Source organism: Notamacropus eugenii, chromosome 1, assembly GCF_028372415.1.
Source record: "Notamacropus eugenii isolate mMacEug1 chromosome 1, mMacEug1.pri_v2, whole genome shotgun sequence".
NCBI classification, from domain to species: Eukaryota; Metazoa; Chordata; class Mammalia; order Diprotodontia; family Macropodidae; genus Notamacropus; species Notamacropus eugenii.
The window spans coordinates 478,323,002-478,333,898 of record NC_092872.1 but is presented as its reverse complement, the minus strand read 5'-3'; the positions used below and the strand labels follow the sequence as shown (position 1 = coordinate 478,333,898).

General features: G+C 47.9%; 1 protein-coding gene across 2 annotated transcripts; it reads right to left on the bottom strand.

The window, feature by feature from the left end:
• Positions 1–509: 509 nt before the first annotated feature.
• ALAD (aminolevulinate dehydratase) lies at positions 510–10,606 on the bottom strand. Of its 2 annotated transcripts, none has more exons than XM_072632458.1 (12): positions 9,477–10,606; positions 6,192–6,322; positions 5,325–5,375; positions 4,733–4,829; positions 4,441–4,576; positions 4,174–4,257; positions 3,884–3,972; positions 3,520–3,575; positions 3,297–3,384; positions 3,013–3,099; positions 2,519–2,648; positions 510–1,966 (listed from the first exon to the last, which is right to left on the bottom strand). In XM_072632458.1, exons 2-12 carry the CDS (start codon positions 6,302–6,304, stop codon positions 1,905–1,907), a joined length of 993 nt encoding a protein of 330 aa, XP_072488559.1. In that variant the 5' UTR covers positions 6,305–6,322; positions 9,477–10,606; the 3' UTR covers positions 510–1,904. The 2 variants fall into 2 exon arrangements, with proteins under 2 accessions (XP_072488559.1, XP_072488560.1); XM_072632459.1 differs by lacking the exon at positions 9,477–10,606 and adding an exon at positions 7,335–7,427.
• Between the last annotated feature and the right edge of the window lie 291 nt (positions 10,607–10,897).

Below are 10,897 nucleotides of genomic sequence, written 5' to 3'. Positions count from 1 at the left end.
TCTTTATGAAGCTTTCTCTAAGCTTGCCAGGCTGAAGTCCTCTCTGCATACTTCAACACTTTGGAAGCACCCCCTTCATTGGGCAGCCAGACTACAATCCCTGGTGCTGCTGGTTATCTTTTTTATGCTGATGTCCCACCTCCCCCAGTTGAAATATGTGTTATGTGATAATACCTATAAACAATTAGAGACAACAGCCTAAGGTTTGCATCCCAGCTCCAATGTTGCCTGGCTCTGTGACAAGGGGAAAGTTACTTCCCCTCATCCTCAGTTTCCTTCTCTAAAGTGGGTATAATACAGCATCTCCACTACCTGCTTCACAAATTTGCTGTGAGGCAGATAGCACAGCTGCAGTAAGCACTATGCAAAGGTACAGAAAGGGACCCATCTGGATGCATGCCTATTCCTCCCCCCCAATCTGCTGATCATGGGAAGCTTTATTCAGGGCAGAAAATGTAATCAAACTGAACAGCTGAGAAACACAAACTCGTCCTTGAACTGAATAAAGCTGGATTTAAAAAATATAACTTTATTACATTTTAACATCCTGATGATCCCTAAGGTTTCTTTAGTTTTGAAAATTCTATGATGCTGTTATTGGAACTGAATTTGTTTCTGTCCTTCAGCAAAAGCTCTTATCTGCCAACCTGAGGACCACTGTACTCCTCTGGAGAGGACCCCTGAGATTATCTAATCCCCTATTTTACAAATGAGGAAACTGAAGCCCAGAGACTAAGTGCTTTACTCAGCATTAGCAAAAGGATATGAGCCCACGTCCTCCAACTCCAGGCTCAGAGAGGAGAAAACATTCACATTTTCACTCAGATAAGTAGCAGAGCTACAGCCAGACAGATACAACTGGGATACTGGACTAATCTGGCACACTAGGGTGGTGGGGGTCTCTGGTTTTCCCTCCTCCACTCACCAGGACCAACTCAGTTTGGTTTCCAAAATGATCTTGCTTCTGAGCATTTTATCTTTACAAGCATAGGACAGTCAAATCAATGACACCAGGCACAAGAACAGCACCGGGCTCTGAGAGAATCACAGAACCTGCCCTTCACATAAAGCAGTAACAACAAACCAAGACCTTCAGCCCTGGAGAGCATAATGGTCATAACAATGATTCACATTTTCAAAGTATTTAGAAAGTGCTTTTGTCACAAAGATCCCGTGAGGCAAGTGGTACAAATACTAAGACTCCCCCATTTCACAGAAGAGGAAAACTGAGGTTGAGAGGGGAAGTGATGAATCCAGGTCTTCAGACTCCAAGTCTAAGGCTCTTTCTGCGACTTACTATCAGTGAACATTCTGCCAGTGCCCTCTTCCCACACCTGATGCCCATTTGCCACTGTCCCCTCACTCTAAGAAATTCTGCTGAGTCATTGTCACTCTTCCAAGGCCCTGCTCCTTGTTTGCTGGGTGTTTTCCGTAGGCTTCAAATGATTCTAGTAGAAGGTAGGACCTCCCTGGTCTCAGGAGGTCAGGACACTCCAGGAGCTAAATAAAGCCTGGAATTTTTCTAAGAGAAAGCATGACAATCCCACCCAGAGGGGAGGAGTGTCCAGGTAGGATGAGGGGGGCCTGGAGCAGCTGGAGGAATGACAGGGTCTGCTCAACAGAAGGACCACAGAAAGCAGGAAGCAATGAGGAGCAGAGCTGCTGTGAGGAGGCAGTGGTGGTGCTGAGAGCTCCAAGGTTCTATGTGCTCACCAAGCCTTCCCATGGGCTTCCAGCAGTGGAGGAAGGCAGGTGCCAGGAACCCTGGGCTCAGGGCAGGAGAAAGGCAGAAGGGACAGTTCGGAATCATCTTTTACTCTGGTTTTCACTTCTCTAAGGCCTCCGGATTATCTTTTTTTCTTCATTAAAAAAAATTCTTAGTTCTGGTACTCTCCATGGGTCCATCATGGCTCCTTCAGCCATTGTAAGAGCTGAGGTGTGTAGTAGGTGATGATGATGTCAGCACCTACATTTAGAGGAAAAGACAAGGGGGTGGGAGTCTCATGGCTGGCATGGAGGGATCAGGAGCAAAGGGCACTGCCTGGGCCTCTCTGGAGTATCCGCAGCCACCAGAGAAGCATCATGGTTTTAGACGTTAGAGGGGCACAGACTGGCTCAAACACAGCCCTTAGCGCAGTGCCTGGTGCTTAAAAAATGCTTATTGCCCGACTGACTGAACCTCCCTCCAACACATCCAAGGTAGGTAAATCTTTGTCTTGTAGAGTCTGGGTTTGCTCATCTGTATGATGATTTGTACTATTTACCTTAAAAGGTTGTTGGGAGAAAATCATTTGACGAACCTTAAAATCTGGCTTTTAAGTGACTATCATTATCCTTATCCTCACTGTGAGCCTGTTTCCTCAGTTTCCTCAACTGAAGCCAAAGCCTCCAACCCACCAGTTTACAGACACATAATCTAACTCTTTATTTCAGCACCCTAGCTGGCAGAAGAACAGAAGTGGTGGAGGAAGGATCTCCCTACTCCCTCCAATCCCTTCCCCATCCCTGCCTTAGGTACCTGCTCTCCGGAAGGCTGTCATGGCCTCAATCACAGCAGTCTTGAGGTCAAAGGCCCCTGCTTTGGCCCCGTGCCACAGCATGGCGAACTCCCCAGAAACGTGATACACAGCAAGGGGCAACACAGTGTGCTGGGGAGGGGAATGAGCTAAGTTACAGGGAGTGGCTGATGGTGCCCTTGAGGAAGCGTGTTCCCAACTCCTCCAAACTGTGGCCCGCCCCGTTTTGCTCAAGCCTGAGCAACCCAACTTTTTTATCTGTTAAACTTTAGGACTAATGAAAGATTGACTAGCTTTATTCTGAGATGGTGAGTTCCCTGTTACTAGAAGTATCCAAGAAGTTGAATGATCTTCTGTCAGAGATGATACAGGAGGGGACTCTGATACTGGGTCAGATATTGGACTCCATGTGACCTTCCCACTCATTCTGTGATTCAGAAATTCTGCAGAATCCTCCCCTCTCTCAGTTCTGCTCTTGATTTTGCCTTTGACTCACCTTGTTTTTCACTTCTCTTACAATGTCCAAGTAGGGTAACCCTGGCTTGACCATCAGGATATCTGCTCCCTCCCGGACATCTCGATCCTAAGGCACACGGGATGGAGAGCATGACCTCCAAAGCTCCTCCCTCAAACCCACTTCCAAGGCAGAAAGGAGGAAATTCAGGGTTTGGGGGAAGGAGGGAGGTACAGCAGCATCCTTAGGGAAGGAGGGGAGGGTGGGAAGGAATGCTCATAAAGGAATGGTTGGGGCAGGGGAGGGGCTGGTCCCCATTTACACACCACAGCTCGAAGGGCCAGGCCCCGAGCCCCAGGAGGCAACTGATAACAGCGTCGGTCACCAAAAGCTGGGCTAGAATGTGCTGCATCCCTGTGGAGTAGGAAAAAAGCCAGGTCATCAGGACGGGGCTAACTTGGCCTCTGGCTCCTGGGGTTCTACCATAGACTGTGAATACCAGGATGGTCTGGTGCCAATTCCTCTCATTTCTCTCCAATTTTTACTCACCGGAAAGGACCATAGAAACAAGAAGCAAACTTGGCACTGTAGCTCATCACTGATACCTGTTGAGAGATGGTTTGGGCTGAGTATTCTGCCAAAAGAGCTCTAAATTTGGAGTCAGAAGTCCCAGGAGGTCCCATCTGTAATTACTGCCCTTGCAACTATGGATAAGTCACCTACCCTTTCTGAGTCAGTTTCCTCATCTGTAAAATGAGGTAGGAGGACTTTCTAGCTCTGTATCCTACATGCTGATAAGTCCATGGATTCTAGGCATAGATTGGGGAGGAGCTTGGCTTTCAGTCCCTGGCAGCCATCTCCCTTTTATTCCCCACCTCTTTCAGGGCACTATCTCAACTTCCTGCCCCCTTACCTTGTTGCCAAGCCCATGGGTTATCAATGCTTCTTTGATGGCAGCGATTCGCCCATCCATCATGTCTGATGGAGCCACCACCTGGCAGCCTGGAGGAGGGATGAGAAGACGGGAGATTGAACTAGATATTCTCCAAAGTTTCCATCAACTCTAATCATGTCTGATTCTGTAGACAATGTAGTCTGATGCTGTATTTTTGTCTCCCGAACAAAGCAGGCCTTCAAATAGCCAGAACATGTTCCCTTTCTCTTCCCCTTCCATCAAGGGCCATGTGGTACTCAGTTACTTACCTGCCTTGGCATAGGCTAGAGCAATTTCTGCCAATCGCCTGCTGCTGTCCTCAGCCCGGAAAGAGCCATCCTCCCTCAGGAGCCCTGTAGGACATCCAGCTGGGACTTAGGAAAGACTTTGGAATCCCTCTCTGCCTCCCAACCAAGGGAAACTCCTGCATGACACCCCCAGAACTTAGTCTTGTTGGCAGAATAGGAGGAAAAAGATGGGATTGGAGGGGAGAGGAGTGGGTAGCCAAAGTGGAGTCTGGGGAGCTCAGAACTCACCACAGTGACCATGAGAGGTGTAGGGACACAGGCACACATCACAGGCCACCAGGAGACTGGGAAACACCTTGCGTAGCAGACGGATTGCCTGAATGGCTGGGGTGTCTTCTGTGTCAGCTCCTGAGCCCAACTCATCCTGGAGAAGTGAGGATGGCTTTGTCACTGATATCTAGGCCTCCTCTCAACTCTCATCCTCCCCACCCAGTACACTCTCCCCCTTATTCTTCTCTTCCCCTAACGGTTTAGCCTCTCCTTCCTTCACCCCTCCATACCTTGCTACCCATGTTCTCACCTTGGTGATTTTGCTGGGTACCCCAAAGATCAGGACACTTCGTAGGCCCTTGGCTACTAAGGGCTGAAGCATCTCTTCCAATTTATTCACACCATACCTGGGGAAAGAGGCAGGCCAGCCTGAACCTTGGGAAGACAGACTGCTCATCCTCCTTGGGACCTTATCTTAGGGTTTCATGTTGAAACTGGGCAAGGCAAGAGAGATTGGATCTATCTGTATCATTCTCTTACGAAGGTCATTGATTGTATGAAGAGGTGTTTAATGAAAGTCTGATTAAGGTAGGAGGGGATGGTGCAGGGCATGGTGATATTAGAGGGTGGGGGGCTTTACATTATGTTTCATACTTCCCAAAGTAGTTTTGCATCCATTATCTCATTTAATCCTCACAAAATTTCCATGAAATAGGTATGGTAGACTGAATTATTCTCATCTGGTAGTGAAGACCAGGGAATTCTAAAGTGACTTACCTTGGTGGTCACAGTTAGTGGGTAAGCCTAGATTAGAACCCAGATCTCCTGATTTCTACCCCAGAATTATTTCTACTATAGCCATTCTTGCCTTCTCCTAGAGATCTTTCAGGAGCATCTCTTACCTGGCAATGCCAGGAAGGCTGTCGATTGGTTGCACAGCATCAGGTATGTCCCTAGAGGAAGCAGAGGAGATAAGGTGTGCGAGGATGGGGTAAGGGATGAAGGGGAAAGATGATTGATGGGGCTGAGGAGATATAAAAATGCAGAAGTATCTTGGAATAATTATTTTGATTTAGAAGCTGGTTCCCTGGGTAGACCTACGCATCAGAGTATAGGGGTGTGTCCTGGATGGAAGACAAGTACCCGTCCTGGGGCCAGAAATAGTTCACACTTTCAATGAAGACCTTTGCTTCTGTTTTACTCTTACGTCTTCTGGTGTGAAAGGACTCTCCATAGACTAATTATCTCTGGTTGAAATAACAAATCACAGCAAACTTGGTGACGACGTTGGTTGTATGGCGCTCAGACCAGGGCTCAAGTAGGCCACAAAGGCCAGAGCGGATGGTCACTTGGGCTCTCTCTCATTATCTCTTAATGTAACAAAAATAATGATAATACCCTACAATTAGATTTTATGACTTTGTGAAAGCTTTGATTTTCAAAGTACTTTTCTAACTATCTGATTCGTCAGTGATTGTGTTTGCGAGCTGGGCTGAGAAGGATTATTATACTCATTGTACAGGTGTCACCAGCTCAGAGAAGAAAAGTTATTTGCTCAAGCTGGTAACATAGGGAGAGTCAGGAGCAGATAATTCCAAAGATGGCTAATAGTTTCCCCAGGGAGAGAAGAGGCAGAGAGATAACCCTATTTTAGTAGCCAGATGCCCTTATCAGGTCAGTTTGGCACAAGCTGTCCTCTGCAGACCTTTCCTTCCCACTCCCACACCCCACAAGCAGGGCTGAAGTTGGACATATTCCTAAGAACTTACGTGACAAAGATGGGGTAGATGAGATTGGAGGCATCGAAGGTGCTGGCTGCTGTCTGCCAGTTTCGCAACAAGGGGTGAAAGTAGCCGCTGTGAAGCAAGGATTCTGGCTGCATGGCTGGGTTTCAGCAATCCTGGAAACAAACAAAGAAGTATTTACTGACCACCTCATACCCAGCCCTGTGCTGGGGGCTCTAACAAGACAAAGGAAGGCTCAGAGACAGTTCCTGCTCTCAAGGATCTTACAGTCTCATTGAAGAAAAAAAGATATAAATGCACATGCATTTATAGAAACAAGACAAACACACCACACAAAAAGGCAAGTAGGGGCAATACTATAGAAAGCCTTGATGACCAGGCTAGGGAACTCAAACTTTTTATCCTGCAGGTAATAGGGAAGCAAAGGAGTTATGTGATGATCCAAGCTGTGTCTTAGGAAGTCGAATCTGGAGCAGGTACAGTATAGACTAGAAAAGAAAAGAAACTGGAGGCAGGGCATGAATTAAGAGACTGGTGTAACAATTTTGGCCTGGAGGAGTAAAGATAGGAGTTCAGTTTTAAACACATCAATTTGGAGGTGATAAGTATTCTAGCAGACAGGCAGGTAGAGATGTAGAAGGTGACTGACATAGGGGCAACTGAGTTTTCTAGGTTTACTCCAGCTGGGTCTTCTACAACCCCGATATGGCCAGTAGGCTGGTGTTGCTGCTGTTTAATCTACTACTGATGAACTCTGGGCACCTGGCAGTTTCTGGCTCCTTTCTCAGCCAAACTAGAAGATGTATCTTAATTGTCAAGGCCCAGTGCCTGTTGGGTGGTCGTGTTATCACTAGAAACATAAGGCCTCAGGTTCCTGCCACACCCCAGGGCCAGCACACTACCTCTCTTCCCTGCCCTCACATGTTCTTCCCCTTCCCTACAACCCCAGGATCTTTCCCCATCAGATATTGCCACCTTCCCTGGTACATACATTCAGCCCTCTATTCCTCTCCAAAAGCATTATCTTGGGGCCACAGACACTTTTTGATAGGCCACAACTGGGATAGAAATGAGCTACAGGTTTACAAATTGTGTGTGTGTGTGTGTGTGTGTGTGTGTGTGTGTGTGTGTGTGTGTGTGTGTATAGCAACTGCCCATACCACAGACCTCCCCAGGTTCCTTATCTGTCAAATGAAGAGGCTGGATTTCCAAGATCTTCAACCGTCTCTTCCAGCTCTGACATCTTATACGAATTTTTACACTTCTGAGGGGCAAAGGAATGCACAGTATGATAGAGGGACCAGATAACTAACATTGATTCTAATTCTTTGGCTTTTGAAGGTCAAATCTTGTGAAACAACTTTCTGCTGGGTATTCTATATCAATGTCCCCCATCCCATTGTCCTTACCAGGTTCAAGGTTAGCATGCAATAGGAAGGTCCCTTAAGCAATCCTAAAGAACAAATAGTTTTTAGATACCATCATATCACTTTATGGAGAAAGGGCTAGTCTTGGACCAATGAAATCTCAGATAATTCAATTGCCTCATAGGAGTCAACCACTCCATTCTTTTCCAGCCAAAGCTGATAATGTTTCACAAGGCTTGGCTTCTCTACACTGTCAGGTGCTACATAGGGTTACAGACTTAGAAGGAGCTGCTCTAGATTTTGGGAGTTTGGGCTGGGGAAAAGGCTGGGCAAACCTTTCAAAAACAGGTACACTTGTCAAATACTATCCTAGCTTGTCATTTCACCAGTGGTTCAGTGAAAGAGTCTGAGATCACAGCTTGCCACCAACAGCAACCAGGTTTCAAGGAACCAGACAAAAAGTTACAGGTGCTATGGAGAAGTTATTATAGAATCCTAGAATTAAAGCTAGAAGACACCAACTCGTTAATTTTTCAGAGGAAATTGAGGCCCAGGAAGGGAAAATGACAAAATGACTTGCCCAAGGCCACACAATTAGTAGGAATGCCAGAGCTAGAGCCAGGTCTCCCATTCCTTGCTCAAATGCTTTTTCTACTGGAACACATCTAACATCAGTAAACTTGTACTTTTTTTTTTTTAAGGGTGAAAGAACTCTCCCTTGGTCAGCAACAAACTCAGTAGATACTAGGCTCAGCAGACACTACCAAGGGTGCTGCTGGCTTAAATGGGAGGGAGCAACTGTAAATACCATCACATTTGACAACTAAAGCCTAGGGGGACGTTAAAGGAGCAGACAATGGCAAAGCCAGCCAGGCAGAAGCAGAAAAAATTCCCCAAGCTTAGAGGCTAGAAAATACAGTCTCCTTGCCAAGGAGTGGGGGGGTGGGTACTGTCTGGATGGGGAAATCAAATTACTCGGTCAGAAAAGGGGCATTTAACTCTCACTACCCTAGACTTGTATATTTGCCCTGATAGACTTGAAGATATAGAGCTTTTTGTATCTTGGTATTGAGAGGTACTGGTCCTGAAAGTTGAGAGAGAAGGTGAAAAGTCCCAGGGTCAATTCTTGGAGGGCAATGGCTCAGGCGGGTCAGTCAGTTTGGGCCCGGCGTCCAAGGTATACTCAAAGGCAGGCCATGTGACCCCAGCCCTGGCTCGGAGCCCCGACTTTGCTTTCCAAATCCGCAGGGGCAGCACAGATGCGTAAGTATGGTAGCAGTCAAAGAAAAGGAACTCATTCTAAACCAGAGGCATTTGAAAACCCCGGGACCTTGCAAAGCGGAGCGGATCGGGAGAAAACGATGGTTCTCCAGCCCACGTCAGAGGACAGCAAACGCAGAGGCCAGGAGGGCTCATGCCTGGGTTAGCACGGACTCGGGCGGGAGCGGGGTGGGGGTGGGGGTGGGGGTGGGTAACTTGCACCAAGGAGGTTGCAACTGAGCGAAGGACGGCTCTACTGAAGTGGATGGAGGAAGCCTGGGGCAGAACCAAGTCTAGTGAGCAGGACACCAGGCTGTGCCTCTCACTGACAGTGTGACCTTGGACAAGTCAATTTCCCTCTTAGTCTATTTCCTCTGTAAAACCTGGCGGAGGGACCGGCTGATCTCTTTCAGCTCTAACATCCCGTAGTTCAAGAACTCGGACGTCATGTCACGCCTCACGCTCCGGCCCCGCGCCCCCCGGGGAGGAGAGGCCGCAGCCGGGGGGGTGGTAGGGCTCGGGGCTGGAACTGTCCGTAAGGAGGAGACCCTCCAGCGACGGCTGCCAAGCCTGGCCGGGGTGGGGGGAAGGCGGCTGGCACGCTGTCCTCGGAGGCTCCCCCAGCCCCCTTCTTCCCTGCCCAGTCACTCGGTAGCAGCCCGTAACCCAGGTCCCCGCTTACCAGGAGGCTCCGCGGAGATGCCCAGATCGCTGCTGCTCCCGGACTCGCCGCCGCGCTTCTGAGTAAGCCCACGTGGGGGTGGGGCGGCCTCACCCGGAAGCAGCTTCTCCGACCAGGCCCCGCCCCTCGGAGCCCGCGGCTGTCCCCGCACAGGCTGGCTCAGCTCGGGTGGCACGTACCCGCCTGCCCCGTTAGACTCGTGGTCGTACCCCATGGGGGTGTGGACACTGTCACGGAGCGGGGGATCCGAGTTTAAAGTTCTACGCGAAAACGCCCACAGGGTAACCAATGAGTGGCGGGTGAGGCGGCAGGGTTGGGGCTTATAACCACGGGGAGGAAGAAGGGCACACATGGAACCGTTACTGAGCTTCCACGTGTGACGGCCCCGGGAGATGAGGACGAAGACATTCCTAGTCTGCTTCCAGTGCGGTGGGAGGTGAAAGAGCTAGAACCAGGTGTGGAGTCTGAGACTGAAAGGGCGCTGGAAAATGACACCCAAGTGTTTTAAGGAGACTGGACTGAACAAAGCAAATGGTGTGTGATGGAGCATAGCAGAGGACATGGCTGGATACTAAAGTTGGGGCCACCTTTATAGAGGACCTTGAAAACCTGAATGGAGTTTGGACTTGCTAAAAAGGCAACACAACCATCACAAACTCACACTGAAAATGGTTTTTGACCTGGAAAGAAAGACGTGAACCGATGCTGAGTGAAATGATCAGAACCAGAACGCTGTGGACAGTAACAGCCACATTGCATGATGACTGATAGACTTCTCTCTTCTCAGCAATCCAAGGATCTAAGACAACTCCAAAAGATTCATGATGGAAAATGCTGTCCTTCTTCAGAAAAAGAACTACAGAATCTGAATGCAGATTGAAGCATATTATTTGCTCTGTTTTTGTTTCTTCTTTCTTACAGTTTCTCCCATTGGTTCTAATTCTGTACAACATGACTAATGTGAAAAAAATGGTTTTTGTAGAGATTGAAGACTAGAAGGAAAATTAGCTGATAGGCAAGTGCAATCGTTCAGGTGTGACAGGACAAGAACTCCATCAAGAATCATATTAGTTAGCTAGTCTAACCTCTCAGCAAATGGAGGAAACTTCTTACATCCAAGCTACCAAAAAAAAAATACTTCAAGTTTCTAATAGAGAAATGCAAATTAAAGCAAAGACAACAAATGTCGGGAGGGGCTGTAATAAAACAGTCACGATAATGCACTGTTAGTGAATTTATGAATTGGTACTTGCATTCTGGAAAACAATTTGGAACCCTGCCCCCTCTGAACTGCATAGCTGTCCTTTAACCTAGCAATAACCTCTGCTAGGCCTATACCCAAAGGGTTAAGAGGAAAAAAACTCATACATACAAAAATATTTGTAGTAGTTCTTTTTGTAGTGGCAAAGAACTGGAAACTA